Consider the following 26047-nt stretch of genomic DNA (forward strand, 5'->3'; position numbering starts at 1 on the left):
ATCTATTCTATTTATTTTATTTTGTTGGTATGTTTGGTTTTGTTCTCTGTCTCCCCCTTTTAGACTGTGAACCCACTGTTGGGTAGGGACTGTCTCTAGATGTTGTCAACTTGTACTTCCCAAGTGCTTAGTACAGTGCTCTGCACACAGTAAGTGCTCAATAAATGCGATTGATTGATTGATCAATATATACATATATACATATGTATATGTATATATACACATATATTCTTTCCCTAACTATTCCTATTCAATCATTGGTATTTATCGAGCACTTACTGTGTGCAGAACACTATAGTAAGAGTAGTACTATCAGTCAATCAATCAATCAGTCATATTTATTGAGCACTTACTGTGTGCAGAGCACTGTACTAAGCGCTTGGGAAGTACAAGTCGACTTCAGTTAGCTTACTTCTTTCTTGCAAAAGCCCAATATAGAAAGGTGGGAGTAGAGGATAATGGGTTGGGAGAAACAGAGTCTAAAGTCTCCCCCTCGTCCCCCTCTCCATCCCCCGCATCTTACCTCCTTCCCTTCCCCACAGCACCTGTATATATGTATATATGTTTGTACATATTTATTACTCTATTTATTTATTTATTTCTTTTGCTTGTACATATCTATTCTATTTATTTTATTTTGTTAGTTTGTTTGGTTTTGTTCTCTGTCTCCCCCTTTTAGACTGTGAGCCCACTGTTGGGTAGGGACTGTATCTATATGTTGCCAACTTGTACTTCCCAAGTGCTTAGTACAGTGTTCTGCACACAGTAAGTGCTCAATAAATACAATTGATTGATTGATTGATTGATTAAAGAGTTCAGCTTTCATACACCTACATAGGACTGGAGAGGTTTTTTTAAATGGAAATAAAGTTAACTTTTCTGCCTTCACTAGCTTTTTCTCTGACGTTATTTACTTGGCAAGTGATACCATTATTATTACGATTATTATTATTATTGTTGAGAAACAGTGTGGCTTAAGGGAGGGAGCAGGGGGCTGGGAGTTGGAAGGATTTGGGTTCTAATTCCGGCTCTGCCACTTGTCCGCTGTGTGACCTTGAGCGATTCACTTCACTTCTCTGAGCCTTGGTTACCTCTTCTGGAAAATGGGGACTAAGACTGTGACCCCTATGTGGGACAGGAACTGTGTCCAACTCAATTACCTTGTCTTTATCCCAGCTCTTAGTCTACTGCCTGCCATAGATTAAGTGCTTAACGAACACCATTGCTATTATTATTATTATTATTATATTTGTTACGCTCTTACTATGGGCCCAGCACTGTACTAAGTGCTGGGGTAGATACAAAATAATCGGGTTGCACACAGTCCAGTCCCACATGGGGCTCTCAGTCGAGAGGAGAGGGAGAAGAGGTAGCGACTTCCCATTTTACAGATGAGGAAACTGAGGCGCAGAGAAGGGAAGTGACTCTCCCAAGGCCACAGAGCTGGCAAATAGCAGAGCTGGGCTCAGAACTCAGTTCTTCAGACTACTATGCCTATTCATCGTTTTGACAGCCCAGAGGCCTTAAAAGAAATCCTGTGATTGTGGGTTTTGGGGGGTTTTTTTTGTCACCCAGTGGCACACATTTTTGGCAATCCAGCCCCACTCAACAATATACTCTTGTAGGTAGAGGATTTTGATACAATTTTCTTCTCAACATCCCACATAAAGTGGCAAGTGGCAAGACCACAATTTCTCCACAATTTTCGGCTCAATCTGATTTCCAAGCTATCCATCAATGGTATTTACTAGTGCTAAGTATTGTTCTAAGCATTTGGGAGCGTACAATGGAAGCAAGATACACATTCCCTGCCCTCAAGTAATAATAATAATGATGACATTTGTTAAGCGCTTACTATGTGCAAAGCACTGTTCTAAGCACCGGGGAGGTTACAAGGTGATCAGGTTGTCCCACAAAAGACTTACAGTCTTTATCTCCATTTTACAGATGAGGTAACTGAGGCACAGAGAAGTTAAGTGACTTGCCCAAAGTCACACACCTGACAGTTGGCAGAGCCGGGATTTGAACCCATGACCTCTGACTCCAAAGCCCGTGCTCTTTCCACTGAGCCATGCTGCTTCTAATATATGTAAGCAAGTAGCTTACATGCTGGAAAGAATCTTATAATCCAGGAAAATGAAAAGCTCTTCCTTTTTTTAAATTTCATTCATTTCTCCAGCTCGTTACACTGGGGGCCATGCTGAGTATTTCTTAAAGCTATTCTATTCTATTTATTTTATTTTATTTTGTTAATATGTTTGGTTTTGTTCTCTGTCTCCCCCTTTTAGACTGTGAACCCACTGTTGGGTAGGGACCGTCTCTATATGTTGCCAACTTGTACTTCCCAAGCGCTTAGTACAGTGCTCTGCACACAGTAAGCGCTCAATAAATATGATTGATTGATTGATTGATTGATTAAAGCTAGGGGACAGGGATTTTTTAATGACATTTATTAAGCATTTAATACGTGCCAGGCACTGTACTAAGTGCTGGCATAGATACAAGCTAATCAAGTAGGACACAAGCCATGTCCACAGTTTACATTTTACAGATGAGGTAACTGAGGCTCAAAGAAGTGAGGTGACTTATCCAAGGTCACACATCAGAGAGAGCACTGTAGTAAGTGCTTGGGAGAGTAATAAATGATTAGGAATTACGGAATTTAGGGTCCTGGGTTTAGTCTTTTATGGGGTCCCATGCATCTGAAAATGGGTCCACAGCTGAGCCTTCGAGGGTCCAACTGCCTGCTGCTTGGTCTTCCAGTTGTTGCCGACTTGTACTTCCCAAGCGCTTAGTACAGTGCTCTGCACACAGTAAGCGCTCAATAAATGCGATTGAATGAATGAATGAATGAATGAAGGTGGCAGAGCCTGGATTAGAACCCAGGTGCCTCTGACTCCCAGCCCTGTGCTCTAACCAGTAGGCAATAGATGTTGAGAAGCAGCGAGGCTCAGTGGAAAGAGCATGGGCTTTGGAGTCAGAGGTCATGGGTTCAAATCCTGGCTCTTCCAATTGTCAGCTGTGTGACTTTGGGCAAGTCACTTAACTTCTCTGGGCCTCAGTGACCTCATCTGTAAAATGGGGATTAAGACTGTGAACCCCCTGTGGGACAATCTGATCACCTTGTAGCCTATCCAGCACTTAGAATAGTGCATTGCACATAGTAAGCGCTTAATAAATACTCCCTCTCCCCCTTGTCCCTCTCTCCATTCCCCCATCTTACCTCCTTCCCTTCCCCACAGCACCTGTATATATGTATATCTGTTTGTACATATTTATTACTCTATTCATTTATTTATTTTACTTGTACATATCTATTCTATTTACTTTATTTCATTAATATGTTTGGTTTTGTTCTCTGTCTCCCCCTTCTAGACTGTGAGCCCACGGTTGGGTAGGGACCGTCTCTATATGTTGCCAACTTGTACTTCCCAAGTGCTTAGTACAGTGCTCTGCACACAGTAAGCACTCAATAAATATGATTGATTGATTGATTATTATTATGTCCTTTGAGTTCATACGGCTACTGTAAACCTTGCCCGACTTTCTTCCCCTCTTCGTTCACACGTCAGGGACATATCCTGCGTCCAACCTGACTAGTTTGTTTCTACCCCAGCACTTAGTACAATGCCGGGCAAGCAGTAAGTGCTGAACAAATTCCCCAAAAAAATAAATAAGAACAAAGTTGTCAGGTGTAAAGCAGCCCAACAATTTGCTTTCTGCCCCTTGTGACCAGGTGATCGGGCTACAGTCCAGCCTGTTGAATCTCTCGGTACCTGCATTCAGCCGACATATCAGCCCCACAAGGAGTTCACGGGAGCGGACAAGGATATAAATTGGTTGTCAAGGGCTGGCAAATAATCACTGCCAAAAGGAAACTGATAGATAGCGTTTCAAACACTCTGTTAGTGACCGCTGAAATAGTTTAAAGGCAATGCAGATCATCACCTGACTCAACAATTGGAACCTGAGGCCGGTCATAATGCCCGTATCATTTTTCTACCAAAGTGCTCAGGACATTTCCCCACTCCTCAAGAAACCTCAGTGTTTGCCCACCCACCTCCACATCGAACAAAAACTCTTCACCGTTGGCTTTAAAACAGTCAATCACTTTGCCCCCTCCTACCTCACCTCGCTATTCTCCTAGAGAAGCAGCATGGCTCAGTGGAAAGAGCCCGGGCTTTGGAGTCAGTGGTCATGGGTTCAAATCCCGGTTCCGCCAGTTGTCAGCTGTGTGACTTTGGGCAAGTCACTTCACTTCTCTGTGCCTCAGTTACCTCATCTGTAAAATGGGGATGAAGACTGTGAACCCCCCGTGGGACAACCCCCAGCACTTAGAACAGTGCTTTGCACATAGTAAGTGCTTAATAAATGCCATTATTATTATTACTATAACCCAACCCGTGCATTTCTCTTCTCTAATGCCAACTTTCTCACTGTGCCTCCATCTCACCTATTTGGCCACTAACTCCTTGCCCATGTTCTGCCTCTAGCCTGGACAACCCTCTTTCCTCAAATCTGCTAGACTGTGAGCCTTCTAGACTGTGAGCCCACTGTTGGGTAGGGACCGTCTCTATATGTTGCCAACTTGTACTTCCCAAGCACTTAGTACAGTGCTCTGCCCACAGTAAGCGCTTAATAAATACGATTGATTGATTGATTGATTGAAATTATCAAAAAGACAAGTAAGAAAAATGGAGGCTTGGGTTTGAGTATAGAAAAATAATTTTTTTGAAGTTTTCTGAAAGGGGTGCTCCTTTTCCCAGTGACCCACTTACTGCATCAACTCCAGAACCCTTTCCCTGATTATTCTTCCCACCCTAGGTCCTCCCCTATTGCCACCTTGGCACTTCTGCGTTACCCTAAGCACATTGCTACTCCCTCCTCACAACCTCACAGTCAGTCCGTCATATTTATTTAGCACTTACTGTGTACAGAGCACTTTATTCAGCGCTTGGAAGAGTTTAATTCAACGATATAACAGAAACATTAGGAAAGAAGCGTGGTCTAGTGGAAAAAGCCTGGACCTGAGAATCATAGAACATGCGTTCTGGTTCACAGATCTGCTATTTTCCTGCTGTGTGTCGTTGGACATGTCATTTCTCTGGGTCTCAGTTTCCTCATCTGTAAAATGGGGATTCCATGCCTGTTTTCTATCCCACTTAGACAGCGAGCCCAATGTGGAACAGGGACTGCTTCCAACCAGACACAGGATTTCATTCATTCATTCATTCAATCGTGTTTATTGAGCGCTTACTGTGTGCAGAGCACTATACTAAGCGCTTGGGATGTACAAGTTGGCAACATATAGAGACAGTCCCTACCCAACAAGGGGCTCACAGTCTAGAAGCGGGAGACAGACAACAAAACAAAACGTGGACAGGTGTCAAGTCATCAGAATAAATAGAAATAAAGCTAGATGCACATCATTAAAAAAACAATTAGAATAGTAAATATGTACAAGTAAAATAAATAGAGTAATAATTCTGTACAAACATATAGACAGGTGCTGTGGGGAGGGGAAGGAGGTAGGGTGGGGGGAGCGCTTAGTACAGTGCTCTGCACACAGTAAGCGCTCAATAAATATGATTGATTGATTGATTGAAGGAGGGGGCTCAGCCTGGGAAGGCCTCTTGGAGGATACAATCTTGTATCCACCCCAGTGCTTGGTACAGTGCCTGGCACATAGTAAGCTCTTAGTGAATACCATCATCATCATCTTAATAATAATTATAGTGTTTGTTAAGTGTTTACTATGTGCCAAGCACTGTTTTAAGTGCTGGGGTAGATATAAGGTAATAAGTTTGCTCCTCATGGGACTCACAGCCTCAATCCCCATTTTACAGGTGAGGTAACTGAGGCACTGAGAAGTGAAGTGACTTGCCCAAGGTCACACAGTAGACAAGTGGCGGAGCCGGGATTAGAACCCATGACCTCTGACTCCCAAACCCGCTACTAGGCATCATCATCATCAATAACACCTAGTGGCACTTAAGTAATAACAATAACAGTGGTATTTGTTAAGCACTTACTATATGCCCAACACTGTTCTAAACACTGGGGTAAATACAAGGTGATCAGGTTGTCCCACATGGGGCTCACAGTCTTAATCCCCATTTTACAGATGAGATAACTGAGGCACAGAGCAGTGAAGTGACTTGCCCAAAGTCACACAGCTGATAAATGGCAGAGCAGGGACTAGAACCCATGACCTGTGACTCCCAAGCCTGTGCTCTTTCCACTAAGCCACGCTGTCTTCACACTGTTGCTTCCTCCTACTTGTGATTTATTTTAGGATTTTCCCCCAGTAGGTTGTAAAATCCCTAGAGGACAAGGATCTTGTCCACTAACTCTACTGTGCTCTCCCAGTCAATCAATCAATCAGTCAATTGCATTCACTGATCTCTTACTATGCGCAATCAATCAATCAATCAATCATATATATTGAGTGCTTACTGTGTGCAGAGCACTGTACTAAGCGCTTGGGAAGTACAAGTTGGCAACATATAGAGCCGGTCCCTACCCAACAGTGGGCTCACAGTCTAGAAGGGGGAGACAGAGAACAAAACAAAACATATTAACAAAATGAAATAAATAGAATAGATTTGTACAAGTAAAATGAATAAATAAATAGAGTAATAAATAAATAAATAGAGTAATAATAAATAAGTAAATATTTATAATAAATAAATAATAAATAAATAATACTGATGTACATATCTATTCTATTTATTTTATTTTGTTAGTATGTTTGGTTTTGTTCTCTGTCTCCCCCTTTTAGACTGTGAGCCCACTGCTGGGTAGGGACTGTCTCTATATGTTACCAACATGTACTTCCCAAGCGCTTAGTACAGAGCTCTGCACACAGTAAGCGCGCAATAAATACAATTGATGATGATGATAGAGTATTAAATAGAGTAATAGTGTGCAGAACACTGTACTAAGCACTTGAGAGAATACAACAGTGTTAGCAGACATCCTCCCTGTCCGTAATGATCTGGGGAGATGGACATCAATATGAATAAATAAGTAATTTATAATATATAATTGAAAGGTCTATTCATAAGTGCTGTGGGGTGGGAGTGGAGCGAACACCAAATGGTCAAAAGGTGCATGGAGAAGCAGCATGGCTTAATGGCAAGAGCCCGGGTTTGGGAGTGAGAAGTCGTGGGTTCTAATCCCGGCTCTACAACTTGTCAGCTGTGTGACTTTGGGCAACTCACTTAACTTCTCTGGGAAGCAGCATGGCTGGGAAGCAGCGTGGCTCAGTGGAAAGAGCCTGGGCTTTGGAGTCAGAAGTCATGGGTTCAAATCCCGGCTCCATCACTTGTCAGCTGTGTGACCTTGGGCAAGTCACTTAACTTCTCTGGGCCTCCGTAACCTCATCTGTAAAATGGGGATTAAGACTATGAGCCCCCCGTGGGACAACCTGATCACCTTGTAACCTCCCCAGTGCTTAGAACAGTGCTTTGCACACAGTAAGTGCTTAATGAATGCCATTATTATTATTATTATTATTATTATTATTATTATTATTATTATCATTGTCAGCTGTGTGACTTTGGGCAAGTCACTTAACTTCTCTGTGTGTCTCAGTTACCTCATCTATAGAATGGGGATTAAGAAATGGGGATTAAGACTCTGAGCCTCATGTGGGACAAACCTAATGACCTTGTATCTCCCCCAGTGCTTAGAACAGTGTAAGTTCACATAGTAAGCACTTAACAAATTCCATAATTATTATTACTATTATTGAAGATGCAGAACAGAGAAGCAGCGTGACTCAGTGGAAAGAGCACGGGATTTGGAGTCAGAGGTCATGGGTTCGAATCCTGCCTTCACCAATTGTCACGTGTGTGACTTTGGGCAAGTCACTTAACTTCTCTGTGCCTCAGTGACCTCATCTGTAAAATGGGGAATAAGACTGTGAGCCCCACGTGGGACAACCTGATCACCTTGTAACCTCCCCAGCGCTTAGAACAGTGCTTTGCACATAGTAAGCGCTTAGTAAATGCCATCATTAACAGAGAGCGAGCTAGGGAAAAGAGGACTTAATTGGCGAAGGCCTCTTGGAGAAGATGGGACCTTAATAATGCTTTGAAGGTGGAGAGAGTGGTGGTCCAGCATAAATGGAGGGGGTAGGAGTTGCCCACTGTTGAGTAGGGACTGTCTCTATATGTTGCCAACTTGTACTTCCCAAGCGCTTAGTACAGTGCTCTGCGCACAGTAAGTGCTCAATAAATACGATTGATTGATTGATTGATTGATTGATTGATTTCCAGGCTGGGGGGAGGACGTGGAAAATGGATCGGCAGTGGTGACATAGCCGAGATCGGGACACAGTGAGTAAACAGGCGCTGGAAGAGCAGAGTGTGCGGGCTGGGCTGGAGTAGAAGATTAGAGAGGTCAAGTAGAGGGGCCAGTTGATGGAGGGCTTTAAAACCAGGAAAGATTACTGAGTGATCGTTACATTCCAAAGATTATTTATGGAAGGCTACTTATGGAGCGCTTTCTTTTGAATAAAATAGCTGTAGGGATCAATAAAGCCTTCCCAGACTGAGCCCCCTCCTTCCTCCTTCCCTTCCCCACAGCACCTGTATATATGTTTGTATGTATTTATTACTCTATTTATTTATTTATTTTACTTGTACATATTCTATTTATTTTATTTTGTTAATATGTTTTGTTTTGTTATCTGTCTCCCCCTTCTAGACTGTGAGCCCACTGTTGGGTAGGGACCGTCTCTAGATGTTGCCAACTTGGACTTCCCAAGCACTTAGTACAGTGCTCTGCACACAGTAAGTGCTCAATAAATACGACTGAATGAATGAATAAAGCCTAATTGCACTCGCAGAGAGCACACCTTAAAGCAGCAAATAGGATTGAAATCTCTTAACTGAAATAAGTAATAGAAATTGGAAAATCCAGGCCCTACTCACAATCGGCGGAGGCTAGGGGATGGATTTTTTAACTAAATAAAGGGAAATGTGAGTTTGCCCCAAATTGCTGATCCGAAAGATGCTGAATGTAAAAGAATCTGGCTTTCATGTTAATGATAAACGGCCACATGCTGCGGAAAAACCATGTAGTCTCTGACCCAGGCCAGGCCAGGAAAGTGGTTAAAAATAGCGTCATTCTCCTCCGTTACAAAGCAGCTGCTTTCCTAATCCATGGGAGCTTTCGAAACGGCAGAGTGGCTAATTCTTTCCACCTTCTCTCAAAAGGTGGTATTGTCGACTCACAGATTGGAATCAAACTGAGAAAGGAACTTCTTTGCTCTAATGGAGTTGGGCTTTCACACTGGTGGGCTAAGGAGAGCGAGCTGTGAAGATCGGAGGGGCGGGTCGTGTCCCCTGAAAAATGAGGATGCAAAATGATCCTGAGCCCATTTCCTCTGGAATTCAAGTAGCTCCCAATTACGCGTTCCAGGTGTGCTCCAAATGGAACATTCCAGCTTTGCTGCCGAGCCTATCGGGAGCACTCATAGCAACTCGCCGACGAAAATAACCCAACGACCACGCTGGATATAGCCTGTAATGCCGGCAGTTCAGCAAGAAAGGCATAGATATGCTTCAACATTGACAGCCTTCTCTACTCACCTAGATTGATTCTTTCTCCAGCCTAGATTTTTCATCTCAGAGTTGGCTAGTTTTCACGTTACACTGACCGGTTGTACTGGTCAATTAGCCATTGACCACCAGCTGCCTGCTGGGTGACCTTGGGCAAGTCATTTAAATAAAATATTTAAATATTTAAATTAAAATAAAATATTTATTTCATTTTGTTAGTATGTTTGGTTTTGTTCTCTGTCTCCCCCTTTTAGGCTGTGAGCCCACTGTTGGGCAGGGACTGTCTCTATATGTTGCCAATTTGTACTTCCCAAGCACTTAGTACAGTTCTCTGCACACAGTAAGCGCTCAATAAATACAATTGATGATGATGATTTAACTTTGCTGTGCCTCAGTTGCCTCATCTGTATTCAGTGCCTATTCTTCCTCCTACTTAGACTGTGAGCCCCATGTGGGGCAGGGATTGTGTCCAACCTGACTCACCTGAATATACCCCAGGGGTCTGAACAGTGCTTGACATATCGTCTATCTCTAGACCGTAAGCTCCTTCTGAGCAGGGATCGTGTCCGTTTATTGTTATATTGTACTTTCTCCAATGCTTAGTACAGTGCTTGCCACACAGTAAGCGCTCAATAAATGCGATTGACTCTACTATCTCGTCTATCTCTCCGCCGACCTCTCACCCACACCCTGCCTCTGGCCTGGAACGTCCTACCTCCTCAAATCTGACATACGATGACTCTCCCCCCGTTCAAAGCCTAATTGCTCAAAGCCAGGAGGCCTCCCCCCCATTAAGCCCTCATTTCTTCTTCTCCCACTCCCTTCTGGGTCGCCCTTGAACTTGGAATTTGCACTTTTTATTCACCTCTCCCCTCAGCCCCAAAGCACTTTTGTACATAATAATAATAATAATAATAATAATAATAATAATGGCATTTATTAAGCGCTATGTGCCAAGCACTGTTGTAAGCACTGGGGAGATTACAAGGTGATCAGGTTGTCCCACGGGGGGCTCACAGTGTTCATCCCCGTTTTACAGATGAGGGAACTGAGGCCCAGAGAAGTGAAGTGACTTGCCCAAAGTCATACAGCTGACAAGTGGCGGTGCCGGGCTTTGAACCCATGACCTCTGGCTCCAAAGCCCGGGCTCTTTCCACTGAGCCACGCTGCTTCTCTACATATCCCCATAATTCATTTATTTATATTAATATCTGCCTCCCCTTCTAGACTACAAGCTTGCTGTGGGCAGGGAATGTGTCTACCAACTCTGTTATAGAGGACTCTCCCAAACCCTTAGTACAGTGCTCAGCACACAAGCACAATTAGAGAAGCAGCATGGCAATGTGGAAAGAGCCCGGGCTTTGGAGTCAGAGGTCATGGATTCAAATCCTGGCTCCGCCACTTGTCAGCTGTGTGACTTTGGGCAAGTCACTTCACTTCTCTGGGCTTCAGTTCCCTCATCTGTAAAATGGGGATTAAGACTGTGAGCCCCCCATGGGACAACCTGATCACCTTGTAACCTCCCCAGCGCTTACAACAGTGCTTTGCACATAGTAAGTACTTAATCATCGATCGTATTTATTGAGCACTTACTGTGTGCAGAGCACTGTACTAAGCACTTGGGAAGTACAAGTCGGCAACATATACAGACAGTCCCTACCCAACAGTGATAGATGTTAAAATTTCACGAGGATTAAGCATGGGTGTGTTTCAAACTCTAGACTGTAAGCTCATTCATTCCTTTCATCATATTTATTGAGCACTTACTGTGTCAATCAATCAATCGTATTTATTGAGCGCTTACTATGTGCAGAGCACTGTACTAAGCGCTTGGGAAGTACAAATTGGCACACATACTGTGTCCTTCCCTTCCCCACAGCACCTGTATATATGTATATATGTTTGTACATATTTATTACTCTATTTATTTATTTATTTTACTTGTACCTATCTATTCTATTTATTTTATTTTGTTAGTATGTTTGATTTTGTTCTCTGTCTCCCCCTTCTAGACTGTGAGCCCACTGTTGGGTAGGGACCGTCTCTATATGTTGCCAGCTTGTACTTCCCAAGTGCTTTGTACAGTGCTCTGCACACAGTAAGTGCTCAATAAATATGATTGATTGATTGATTGAATTACTAAGCGCTTGGGAGAGTACAATCCAACAGTAAGCAGCCACATTCCCTGCCCATGATGAGCTTCAGTCTAGAGGTAGAGAGACGGACAGCAATACAGATAAAGAAGTGACAGATATGTACATAAGTGCTGCGGGGCTGGGAGGGTGGAAGAGCTCAGAGAGCAATAGTTAGGGAACGTGTCTGTTTATTGTTATATTGTACTCTCCCAAGCGCTTAATACAGTGCTCTGTACACAGTAAGCGCTCAGTAAATATGATTGAGTGAATGAATGAACTCAAAAAAGACACCTCTGACTGAAAATTTCATCCACAAATGAGCGGGGAGACTAAAAATGGACAGTAAGAGTCTCACAGTCCCAGCCTCGTCGTGCAAACACAAAGCTAATCATTGTTGTTCTGCCATGGTTGTTGTCTGCACTCCTCTCATTTTTGCCTCCTTTCAGAGCTTCTCTTCCAACAAAGCTGGCCCTTTCTTGATTGTCCTATATGGCCACTGACAAAAAAAAACCAAACGGTATTTGCTAAGTGCTCACTCTGTTCCATTCATTCATTCATTCAATCGTATTTATTGAGCGGTTACTGTGTGCAGAGCACTGTACTAAGTGCTTGGGAAGTCCAAGTCGGCAACATATAGAGACGGTCCCTACCCAACAGCGGGCTCACAGTCTAGAAGGGGGAGACAGACAACAAAACAAAACATATTAACAAAATAAAATAAACAGAATAAATATGTACAAGTAAAATAAATAGGGCAATAAATATGCACAAACATATATACAGGTGCTGTGGGGAGGGGAAGGAGGTAAGACTGGGGGGATGGAGAGGGGGAGAAGGGGGAGAGGAAGAAGGGGGCTCAGTCTGGGAATTAACTTGTATCTACCCCAGAACGTAGAACAGTGTTTAGTACATAGTAAGGGCTTATTTTACTTGTACCTATCTATTCCATTTATTTTATTTTGTTAGTATGTTTGGTTTTGTTCTCTGTCTCCCCCTTCTAGACTGTGAGCCCACTGTTGGGTAGGGACTGTCTCTATATGTTGCCAGCTTATACTTCACAAGTGCTTAATACAGTGCTCTGTACACAGTAAGCGCTCAATAAATATGATTGATTGGTTGATTGATTAACAAGTACAATTATTATCGTAATATTACTACTCTTCTCCATGATAAACATGCGGAACCCATTCTCACAGGAAGTCAGGCCTAAGAATCACTCCGTGGCATGTATTAAGCTCTTACTGTGTGCAGAGCACTGTGCTAAGCGCTTGGGGAAGCAGCGTGGCTCAGTGGAAAAAGCCTGTGCTTTGGAGTCAGAGGTCATGGGGTTCAAATCCCAACTCCGCCAATTGTCAGCTGTGTGACTTTGGGCAAGTCACTTCGCCTCTCTGGGCCTCAGCTACCTCATCCGTAAAATGGGGGTGAAGACTGTGAACCCCCCGTGGGACAACCCGATCACCTTGCATCCTCCCCAGCGCTTAGAACAGTGCTTTGCGCATAGTAAGCACTTAATAAATGCCATCATTATTATTATTTGCTTTGCGCATAGTAAGCGCTTAATAAATGCCATCATTATTATTATTTGCTTTGCACATAGTAAGCACTTAATAAATGCCATCATTATTATTATTTGCTTTGCGCATAGTAAGCGCTTAATAAATGCCATCATTATTATTATTTGCTTTGCACATAGTAAGCACTTAATAAATGCCATCATTATTATTATTATTACACTACACAATAGGCACTGCACTAAGCCCTGGGATAGGGACAAGGTAATCAGGTTGGACACAGTCCAGGTCCCTTGTAGGGCTCAAAGTCTTCATTAATCCCCATTTTACAGATGAGGGAACTGAGGCCCAGAGGGAGCTCACCTCCTCCAGGAGGCCTTCCCAGACTGAGCCCTCTTTTTCCTCTCCTCCTCCCCATCCCCCACCGGCCCTACCTCCCTCCCCTCCCCACAGCACCTGTATATATGCTTGTACAGATTTATTACTCTATTTATTTTACTTGTACATATTTACTATTTTATTTATTTTGTTAATGATGTGCCTCTAGCTTTATTTCTGTTTATTCTGATGACTTGACACCTGTCCGCATGTTTTGTCTTGCTGTCTGTCTCCCCCTTCTAGACTGTGAGCCCGTTGTTGGGTAGGGCCCGTCTCTATACGTTGCCAACTTGTACATCCCAAGCGCTTAGTACAGTGCTCTGCACGCAGTAAGCGCTCAATAAATACGATTGAATGGATGAATGAATGAACTTGTCCGTGGTCACTCAGCAGACAAGGGGCGGTGCAGGGATTAGAACCCAGATCCTCTCACTGCCAGGCCTGGACTCTTTCCACTAGGCCATGCTGCTTCTTGATTCCCAGTTTACAGTTGGGGTGAAAATTTATGTAGGGAAGGGGCTTGGGTGTAGTACTGCATTTCATAGCAAAAATTGATAGGGAAATAGTAATAATAATAATAATAATGGCATTTATTAAGCGCTTACTGTGTGCAAAGCACGGTTCTAAGCGCTGGGAAATGTGTTCCAACTTGTAAGGAAGAGGGTTCATGAATCATTAAAGCAGCATGACTCAGTGGAAAGAGCCCAGGCTTTGGAGTCAGAGGTCATGGGTTCAAATCCCGGCTCTGCCAATAGCCAGCTGTGTGACTTTGGGCAAGTCACTTCACTTCTCTGGGCCTCAGATACCTCATCTGTAAAATGGGGATTAAGACTGAGCCACACGTGGGACAAACTGATCACCTTGTAACCTCCCCAGCGCTTAGAACAGTGCTTTGCACATAGTAAGTGCTTAATAAATGCTATTATTATTATTATTATTATTATGGGTTCAAATCCCGGCTCCGCCAATTGTCAGCTGTGTGATTTTGGGCAAGTCACTTCACTTCTCTGGGCCTCAGATACCTCATCTGTAAAATGGGGATTAAGACTGAGCCACACGTGGGACAAACTGATCACCTTGTAACCTCCCCAGTGCTTAGAGCAGTGCTTTGCACATAGTAAGCGCTTAATAAATGCTATCATTATTATTATTATTATTATGGGTTCAAATCCCGGCTCCGCCAATTGTCAGCTGTGTGATTTTGGGCAAGTCACTTAACTTCTCTGTGCCTCAGTTACCTCATCTATAAAATGGGGATTAAGACTGTGAGCCCCCTGTGGGACAACGTGATCACCTTGTAACCTCCCCAGCGCTTAGAACAGTGCTTTGCACATAGTAAGCGCTTAATAAATGCCATCATTACTATTATTATTATTAAAGGGTAGAAGCAACATGGCCTAGGGGAAAGAGCATGAGCCTGGAGTCAGAAGACCTGGGTTCTAATCAAGGCTCCACTACATGACTGCTGTGTGACCTTGGACAAGTCACTCAATTTAGGAGGAGCAGCATGGCTTAGTGGATACAGCAGAAGGTCATGGGTTCTAATTCTGACTCTGCCACTTTGTCTGCCATGTGGAAACTCACTTTACTTCTCTGTGCCTCAGTTACCTCATCCGTAAAATGGGGATCGAGATTGTGAGCTCCACGCGGAACTGTAGACTGTGTCCAACTCAATTTGCTAGTATCAACCCCAGCCCTTAGTACAGTGCCTGGCATATAGTAAGTGCTTAACGAATACCATAATTATTTATTTATTTACAGAGAAGCAGCGTGGCTCAGTGGAAAGAGCAGGGGTTTTGGAGTCAGAGGTCATGGGTTCAAATCCCGGCTCCACCAATTTTCAGCTGTGTGACCTTGGGCAAGTCACTTAACTCTTCTGTGCCTCCGTTACCTCATCTGTAAAATGGGGATTAAGACTGAGCCCCACGTGGGACAACCTGATCACCTTGTAACCTCTCCAGCATTTAGAACAGTGCTTTGCACATAGTAAGCGCTTAATAAATAACAATATTATTATTATTATTATTATTATTAAGCACTTACTATGTGCAAAGCACTGTTCTAAATGCTGGAGAGGTTACAAGGTGATCAGGTTGTCCCACGTGGGGCTCAAAGTTTTAATCCCCATTTTACAGATGAGGGAACTGAAGCACCGAGAAGTGAAGTGACTGGCCCAAAGTCACACAGCTGACAGTTGGTGGAGTTGGGATTTGAACCCATGACCTCTGACTCCAAAGCCCAGGCTCTTTCCACTGAGCCACGCTGTAATAAATGCCATTATTTTTATTATTATTATTACAAGGTGATCAGGTTGTCCCACAGGGGCTCACAGTCAATCCTCATTTTACAGATGAGGTAACTGAGGCACAGAATGAATTACACTTATACCTGTACTATATATTTATATGTATACCTGTATATATGTATATATGTTTGTATATATTTATTACTCTATTTTACTTGTACATATTTATTCTATTTATTTTATTTTGTATATATGTAGATATGTTTGTACATATGTATTACTCTATTTACATTTATACTTGTACTATATATTTATATGTATACCTGTATATATGTATATATGTTTGTACTTATGTATTACTCTATTTACATTTATACTGGTACTATATATTTATATGTATACCTGTATATATGTATATATGTTTGTACTTATTTATTACTCTATTTACATTTATACTTGCACTATATATTTATATGTATGCCTGTATATATGTATATATGTTTGTACATATTTATTACTCTATTTACATTTATACTTGTACTATATATTTATATTTATACCTGTTTATATGTATATATGTTTGTACTTATGTATTACTCTATTTACATTTATACTGGTACTATATATTTATATGCATACTTGTATATATGTATATATGTTTGTACTTATTTATTACTCTATTTACATTTATACTTGTACTATATATTTATATGTTACCTGTATATATGTATATATGTTTGTACTTATTTATTACTCTATATACATTTATACTTGTACTATATATTTATATGTATACTGCATATATGTATATATGTTTGTACTTATTTATTACTCTACATTTATACTTGTACTATATATTTATATGTATACCTGTATATATGTATATATGTACTTTATTACTCTATTTACATTTATACTTGTACTATATATTTATATGTATACCTGTATATATATATATATATATATATATATATATATATATGTTTGTACTTATTTATTACTCTATTCATTTTACTTGTACATATTCTATTTATTTTATTTTGTTAATATGCTTTGTTTTGTTGTCTGTCTCCCCCTTCTAGACTGCGAGCCCGCTGTTGGGTAGGCACCGTCTCTAGATGTTGCCAACTTGTACTTCCCAAGTGCGGAGTCCAGTGCTCCGCACACAGTAAGCGCTCAATAAATATGATTGAATGAATGAATGAACAGAGAAGTTGAGTGACGTGCCCAAAGTCACACAGCTGACGACTGGTGGAGCCGGGATTAAGAGTGTGAACCCCATATGGGACAGGGACTGTGTCCACCCTGATTAGGTTGTATCTACCCAGCACTTAGAACAGTGATTGGAACTTAGTAAGTGCTTAAAAAGTACCATAATTATTATTATTCTCCAATGAGGATTAAGGCTGTGTCCCCATGTAGGACAGGGACTGTGTCCAATCGATTTGCTTGTATTCACTTCAGTGCTTAGTACAGTGCCTGGCACATAGTAGGCACTTGACAAATACCGCAATTATTAATATTATTATCATCACTATATTTAATTGTTTAGAGGAACCTGGGAGAGGAACGCAATGACCCTGGATCATGGCTCAGGGTTTCCCCTGCCCCTTCCTCCTGGTGACCTACTCTAGATTTTGTGGATTTTCACAAAAGTTTCTCTGTGACCTCATTTCATTCCATGGCATATCCTGATTTAATTCATCATCATCATCATCAATCATATTTATTGAGCGCTTACTATGTACAGAGCACTGTACTAAGCACTTGGGAAGTACAAATTGGCTACATATAGAGACAGTCCCTACCCAACAGTGGGCTCACAGTCTAAAAGGGGGAGACAGAGAACAAAACCAAACATACTAACAAAATAAAAAAAAATAGAATAGATATGTACAAATAAAACAATTAATTTGTTTTTAATTTGTTTTTAACAATTAATAATTTCTTCTCAAATTAATCCTGATTCCGCCACTTGTCAGCTGGGTGACTTTGGGCAAGTCACTTAACTTCTCTGTGCCTCAGTTACTTCATCTGTAAAATGGGATTGAAGACTGTGAGCCCCATGTGGGACACTTGATAGCTTTGTATCCACCCTCCAGCGCTTAGAACAGTGCTTGGCACATAGTAAGCACTTAACAAATGCCCTCATTATCATTATTATTATTATTATATAGTCTCTGTATGGAGTATGGTCATACCTTAGCTCGGTACCCTCAGCAAGGGGAATAAATCTAATAATAATAATAATAATGATAGTATTTATTAAGCACTTGCTTTGTGCCAGGCATTGTTCTAAGCGCTTGGTGGATACAAACATATCAGGTTGGATACAGTCCCTGTCCCACTTGGGGCTCACTGTCTCAATCCCCATTTCACAGGTGAGGTAACTGAGGCCCAGAGAAGTGAAGTGCCTTCCCCAAGGTCACACGGCCGACAAGTGGCAGAGCCAGAATTAGAACCCATGACCTTCTGCCTCCCAGTCCCGGGCTCTACCCACTATGTCATGCTGCTTCCCCTAAAGTGCCTCCGTTACTTCCAGTTTGGCCAAGACGCTCTCCGGGGCCACCCTCATTTGTGAGCTCTTTAAATGTCGGGATTCACGTTTCATTCCTACCACTTGCTCCCATTGCTTAATATCCCAACTCCACCACATGTCTGCCGTGTGACCCTGGGCAAGTCATTTCACTTCTCTGAGCCTCAGTTACCTCATCTGTAAAATGGGGAATAAGGCTGTGAGCCCCAGGTGGAACAACTTGATCACCCTGCGTTCCCCCCTCAGCGCTTAGAACGGTGCTCTGCACATAGTAAGCGCTTAACAAATGCCATCATTATCCCCCTTTTAGACTGTGAGCCCACTGTTGGGTAGGGACTGTCTCTATGTGTTGCCAATTTGTACTTCCCAAGCGCTTAGTACAGTGCTCTGCACAGAGTAAGCGCTCAATAAACACGATTGATGATGATGATGATGATGATGATGATGATGATGATTATAATGTGTGGCACCCAGTAAGAGCTTAACAACTACCACTACTACCATTACTATACTACTAGTAGTAGTACCACTTCTTCTACAAGAAGACCCCAAACAATAACTTCAGGACATCTATTCCCATAGTGTTTCTTTCCCCGTTAATTTCCCAAGGATTAACGGCCCTACTGAGAGCTCACCTCCTCCAGGAGGCCTTCCCAGACTGAGCCCCATCCTCTCCCCCTCGTCCCCCTCTCCACCCCCCCATCTTACCTCCTTCCCTTCCCCACAGCACCTGCATATATGTATATATGTTTGTACATATTTGCTACTCTATTTATTTATTTTACTTGTACATATCTATTCTATTTATTTTATTTTGTTAGTACGTTTGGTTTTGTTCTCCGTCTCCCCCTTCTAGACTGTGAGCCCACTGTTGGGTAGGGACTGTCTCTATATGTTGCCAACTTGTACTTCCCAAGTGCTTAGTACCATGCTCCGCACGCAGTAAGCGCTCAATAAATACGATTGATGATGATGATGAAGGACGGAGCGATCCATTTTGACCTACCCAACCATGAATTTCTCAAGAATGGAAGGATCCCTTTTGACCTACCCAAGACGGTAGCCTGTCGATCCACGCCCGTAGGCCGAAGACGCCTTACTATAATCTTCAGATGCCAGATAATCAGCCGAAGAGCCAAGGGCGTAGGCCGAGGAGCCCTGACGGTAGGTCGCCGCTGCATGGCTGTAGGCCGAGGAGCCATGAGTGTAGATGGCTGAATCCTTCTTTTCCTGCCGATACTGGCTCAGGGTGGACTGAAGATCTTGGTTGTGATATCCCCGGTCGTGATGCTCGTAGTATTTCTGGTAGAAAGGCAAAGCCATGCTAGGGTCCGCCTAACTCTTCCGCGGGTGGCGTCTGGGGGGGCGATCGGTCTCTGAAAAAATCCAGCAAACGGATGAGAAACCAATGGCCGCCAACATTACTTTTTTAAGAGTAGTATTTTCTTCTAAAATTGATGGAGATTTCATTTAATTGATTCATAGATTCGATTTAATTCCTTCTAAAATTAATCCTGATTCCGCCACTTGTCAGCTGGGTGACTTTGGGCAAGTCACTTAACTTCTCTGTGCCTCAGTTACTTCATCTGTAAAATGGGATTGAAGACTGTGAGCCCCATGTGGGACACTTGATAACTTTGTATCCCCCTCGTCCCCCTGTCCATCCCCCCCATCTTACCTCCTTCCCTTCCCCACAGCACCTGTATATATGTATATATATCTGTACATATTTATTCCTCCATTTATTTATTTATTTTACTTGAACCTATCTATTCTATTTATTTTATTTTGTTAGTATGTTTGGTTTTGTTCTCTGTCTCCCCCTTTTAGACTGTGAGCACACTGTTGGGTAGGGACTGTCTCTATATGTTGCCAACTTGTACTTCCCAAGCGCTTAGTACAGTGCTCTGCACACAGTAAGTGCTCAATAAATACAATTGATTGATTGATTAGAACAGTGCTTGGCACATAGTAAGCACTTAACAAATGCCATTATTATTATTATTATTATTATTATTATTATTATTATATAGTCTCTGTATGGAGTATGGTCATACCTAGCAAGGGGAAGCTGGACTCAATGCATGTGGAAGGAAGAGGGGCTTCCATGTCTCAAGCATTTCTGGGACATGATACCATGTTATTACATTAATCCAATCGCTTATCCTATCCTACCATGGCTCAGTGGAAAGAACCCGGGTTTGGGAGTCAGAGGTCGTGGATTCTAATCCCGGCTCTGCCAGCTGTGTGACTTTGGGCAAGTCACTAAACTTCTCTGTGCCTCAGTTACCTCATCTGTAAAGTGGGGATCAAGTCTTTAATCCTGTGAGCCCCCCGGGGGACAGCCTGATCACCTTGTAACCTCCCCAGCACTTAGAACAGTGCTTTGCACATAGAAAGCACTTAATAAATGCCATTATTATTATTATTATTATTATGTGGGATGACCTGATTACCTTGTATCTCCCCCAGTGCTTAGAACAGCACTTGGCATATAGTAAGTGCTTAACAAATACCAATCAATCAATCAATCAATCATATTTATTGAGCACTTACTATGTGCAGAGCACTGTGCTAAGCGCTTGGGAAGTACAAATTGGCAACACATAGAGATAGTCCCAACCCAACAGTGGGCTCACAGTCTAATACCAAAATTATTATTATTATTATTATTCCACTTTGATTACAGTATCAGCCTCTTTGCTGCCCTCCGTGCCTCCTGTCTCTCCCCACTGCAGTCCACACTTCGATCTGCTGCCTGGTTCATTTTTCTACAAAAACGTTCAGGCCTTGTTTCCCCACTCAATCAATCAATCAATCAATCGTATTTATTGAGCGCTTACTATGTGCAGAGCACTGTACTAAGCGCTTGGGAAGTGCAAATTGGCACTCCTCAAGAAACTCCAGTGGGTGCCCATCCACCTTCTCATCAAACAGAAACTCCTCACCAGTGGCTTTAAAGCACTCTGCTGCACACTGCAGCACACGCTGAGCCACACTGCTTCTCTCTCCACTAGGCCATGCTGAATCTTGTCTTGCTGTCGAGTTGTCTCTGACCCACAATGACACCAGGGACACATCTCTGGAGAAGATGTGGGAGAAGCAGCGCGGCTCAGTGGAAAGAGCACGGGAGTCAGAGGTCATGGGTTCAAATCCCGGCTCTGCCTCTTGTCAGCTGTGTGACTTCGGGCAAATCACTTCACTTCTCTGTGCTTCAGTTCCCTCGTCTGTAAAACGGGGATGAAGACTGTGAGCCCCACGTGGGACAACCTGATCACCTTGTATTTCCCCCAGCACTTAGAACAGTGCTTGGCACATAGTAAGAGCTTAACAGATACCATCATCACTATTATTATTATTATCTCTTCCAGAGCATCCCGCTCTCCATCTGCAATTGTTCTGGTAGTGGATCCAGAGAGTTTTCTTGGTAAAAATCTGGAAGGGGTTGACCATTGCTTCCTTCCATGCAGTCAACTCGAGTCTCCCCCCTAGACTCTCTTCCAGGCCGCTGTTGCCCAGCACAGGGGAGTTTTGACCAGTATCAGATTGCCTGCCACTCGCTAGCCACTGCCCATGCTAGAGACGGAATGGATGTGCCTCTGCTTGCCTCTCCTTCCCGTAGTCAAGACTAGTTGAGCACTGGAAACTCTCCAGGTGCCACCCTGAGAGGGGAATGCTGATTCACTAATTATTATTCTTACTATTACTATTATTATTAAAGGGAAGGGGCTGAGCAGGGCAGCTGATCTGCGTCCCCCTTGAAGCAGAGCCCAGCCAGTCATCACCCCCACCTCCCTCTTTAATAATAATAATAATGACGGCATTTATTAAGCGCTTACTATGTGCAAAGCACTGTTCTAAGCGCTGCGGAGGTTACAAGGTGATCAGGTTGTCCCACGGGGGGCTCACAGTCTTAATCCCCATTTTACAGATGAGAGAACTGAGGCACAGAGAAGTGAAGTGACTTGCCCAAAGTCACCCAGCTGACAATTGGCAGAACCGGGATTTGAACCCATGACCTCTGACTCCAAAGCCCAGGCTCTTTCCACTGTCATGCTGCTTCTCTTTCTATTGAATCTATTGAATCTGCTTCTTTACCTCCACCAGGGTCCGTGCCAGGCTCCTTCACCACCCTTCCTCTGGACTCACAGTTACCAAATCATTACCAACTCCTCCTTGCAAAACTGGACAGTGCATTTAGGTCTCTTTCCCACTACCGAATAATAATAATAATAATAATAACATTGATGGCATTTATTAAGCACTTACTGTGTGCAAAGCACTGTTCTAAGCACTGGGGAGGTTACAAAGTGGTCAAGTTGTCCCATGTGGGGCTCACAATCTTCATCCCCATTTTACAGATGAAGGAACTGAGGCACAGAGAAGTTAAGTGACTTGCCCAAAGTCACCCAGCTGACAATTGGCAGAGCCGGGATTTGAACCCATGACCTCTGGCTTCAAAGCCCGGGCTCTTTCCACTGAGTCACGCTGCTTCTCTGTCTATGGAATCTATTGAATCTGCTTCTTTACCCCCACCAGGGTCCGTGCCAGGCTCCTTCACCACCCTTCCTCTGGACTCACAGTTACCAAATCATTACCAACTCCACCTTGTAAAACTGGACGGTACGCTTAGGTCTCTTTCACACTACCAAATAATAATAATAATAATAACAACGATGGCATTTATTAAGCGCTTACTGTGTGCAAAGCACTGTTCTAAGTGCTGGGGAGGTTACAAAGTGATCAGGTTGTCCCATGTGGGGCTCACAATCTTCATCCCCATTTTACAGATGAAGGAACTGAGGCACAGAGAAGTTAAGTGACTTGCCCAAAGTCACCCAACTGACAATTGGCAGAGCCGGGATTTGAACCCATGACCTCTGGCTTCAAAGCCCAGGCTCTTTCCACTGAGTCACGCTGCTTCTCTGTCTATTGAATCTATTGAATCTGCTTCTTTACCCCCACCAGGGTCCGTGCCAGGCTCCTTCACCACCCTTCCTCTGGACTCACAGTTACCAAATCATTACCAACTCCACCTTGCAAAACTGGACGGTGCATTTAGGTCTCTTTCACACTACTGAATAATAATAATAATAACAATGATGGCATTTATTAAGTGCTTACTGTGTGCAAAGCACTGTTCTAAGCACTGGAGAGGTTACAAAGTGATCAGGTTGTCCCATGTGGGGCTAACAGTCATAATCCCCATTTTGCAGATGAGGGAACTGAGGCCCAGAGAAGTGAAGTGACTTGCCCAAAGTCACCCAGCTGACAATTAGTGGGGCTGGGATTTGAACCCATGATCTCTGACTCCAAAGCCCGGGCTCTTTCCACTGAGACACACTACTTCTCTGTCTACTGAATCTATTGAATCTGCTTCTTTACCCCCACCAGGGTCCGTGCCAGGCTTCTTCACCACCTTTCCTCTGGACTCACAGTTACCAAATCATTACCAACTCCGCCTTGCAAAGCTGGACAGTGCGTTTAGGTCTCTTTCCCACTACTGAATAATAATAATAATTACAATGATGGCATTTATTAAGCACTTACTATGTGCAAAGCACTGTTATAAGCACTGGGGAGGTTACAAAGTGATCAGTTTGTCCCATGTGGGGCTCACAATCTTCATCCCCATTTTACAGATGGAGGAACTGAGGCACAGAGAAGTTAAGTGACTTGCCCAAAGTCACCCAGCTGACAATTGGCAGAGCTGGGATTTGAACCCATGACCTCTGACTCCAAAGCCCGGGCTCTTTCCACTGAGCCACGCTGCTTCTCTGTCTATTGAATCTATTGAATCTGCTTCTTTACCCCCACGAAGGTCCGTGCCAGGCTCCTTCACCACCCTTCCTCTGGACTCACAGTTACCAAATCATTACCAACTCCACCTTGCAAAACTGGATGGTGCATTTAGGTCTCTTTCACACTACCAAATAATAATAATAATAACAATGATGGCATTTATTAAGTGCTTACTGTGTGCAAAGCACTGTTCTAAGCACTGGGGAGGTTACAAAGTGGTCAGGTTGTCCCATGTGGGGCTCACAATCTTCATCCCCATTTTACAGATGAAGGAACCGAGGCCCAGAGAAGTTAAGTGACTTGCCCAAAGTCACCCAGCTGACAATTGGCAGAGCCGGGATTTGAACCCATGACCTCTGACTCCAAAGCCCGGGCTCTTTCCACTGAGCCACGCTGCTTCTCTGTCTATTGAATCTATTGAATCTGCTTCTTTACCCCCACCAGGGTCTGTGCCAGGCTCCTTCACCACCCTTCCTCTGGACTCACAGTTACCAAATCATTACCAACTCCACCTTGCAAAACTGGACGGTGCATTTAGGTCTCTTTCACACTACCAAATAACAATAATAATAATAACAATGATGGCATTTATTAAGCGCTTACTGTGTGCAAAGCACTGTTCTAAGCACCGGGGAGGTTACAAAGTGATCAGGGTGTCCCATGTGGGGCTCACAGTCTTAATCCCCATTTTACAGATGAGGGAACTGAGGCCCAGAGAAGTTAAGTGACTTGCCCAAAGTCACCCAGCTGACAATTGGCGGAGCAGGGATTTGAACCCATGACCTCGGACTCCAAAGCCCGGCCTCTTTCCCCTGAGCCACGCTACTTCTCTGTCTATTGAATCTATTCAATATTCAGTATCTATTCTTGAGAAGCAGCATGGCCTAGTGGATAGAGCACGGATTTAGGAGTCAGAAGGTCAAGGGTTCTAATCTCGGCTCCGCCACTTGTCCGTTGTGTGACGACTGTCTCTATATGTTGCCAACTTGTACTTCCCAAGCGCTTAGTACAGTGCTCTGCACACAGTAAGCGCTCAATAAATGCAATTGATTGATTGATTGATTCTCTGGGCCTCAGTTCCCTCCCCTGAAAAATGGGGATTAAGACTGTGAGCCCTGGGTGGGACAGGGACTGTGTCCAACCCGATTTGCTTGTATCCACTCCAGCACTTAGAACAGTGCTCAGCGCTTAGAACAGTGCTTTGCACATAGTAAGCGCTTAATAAATGCCATTATTATTATTATTACAGTGCCTGACACATAGTAAGCACTTAACCAATACCATATTTTTCATTATTATCATTACTGAGGGATTATCTGTTCCTTCCTGAAGCTCCAGAAATCAAGGGCCTTGCTATAAAATGACAAAAGTCATGCCTTTGCAGCGCTCTGATTTTTCCCCGTAGATTCACCTTCCTGTTTCCCAGCTGGACACCCCCCCTCCCTGCCCATATCACAATGCCAAGAGCACACAACCGAGAGGCGCCACAACCGATCTGACCCTGGCGAGCACACAAATGACCGAAGTGGGTTTTCCCTTCTCCGGGGCACACTTACCGGCAACTTCTGGGCCCGAAACGGTGGTCGAAAAAGCTCGGGGGAGGCTGAGGTACTGAGAGAGAGAGAGAAAGAGAAGTCCGGCTAAATTCAATCCAGTGAGAAGAGAGAGGGAGGCAGGGGCCAGGGCAAAAATAATGCCTGGACTCAGGGGAATGTCCTAGCTGCCATCCAGGCCTTTTATGGCCAAGAAGGCAGATAAATATAGCAGCAAAGTTTGAGTGGAGGGGGTGGGAGGGTATAGCAGGGAAGCCAGAGACACCCATGCACTCTTAGATGGCAACAGCCGGTTCAGTAATGCGACTGAAGACCCGC

The 26047-nt window shown here is 43.4% G+C and overlaps 1 protein-coding gene across 1 annotated transcript in view; it reads right to left on the minus strand.

Annotated features, from left to right (window-relative positions):
* MYOM1 (myomesin 1) overlaps positions 1 to 25837 on the minus strand; it is a 215926-nt gene extending 190089 nt beyond the window's left edge. The window contains exons 1-2 of the mRNA XM_038746922.1: positions 25733 to 25837; positions 19426 to 19750 (exon numbers count right to left, since the gene is read on the minus strand). Of these exons, the coding sequence (XP_038602850.1) occupies positions 19426 to 19697 (272 nt within the window). The 5' untranslated portion in view covers positions 19698 to 19750; positions 25733 to 25837. The remainder of the gene's footprint in view (positions 1 to 19425; positions 19751 to 25732) is intronic.
* Between the last annotated feature and the right edge of the window lie 210 nt (positions 25838 to 26047).

This window comes from Tachyglossus aculeatus, chromosome 5, assembly GCF_015852505.1.
Source record: "Tachyglossus aculeatus isolate mTacAcu1 chromosome 5, mTacAcu1.pri, whole genome shotgun sequence".
In the NCBI taxonomy this organism is placed as follows: Eukaryota; Metazoa; Chordata; class Mammalia; order Monotremata; family Tachyglossidae; genus Tachyglossus; species Tachyglossus aculeatus.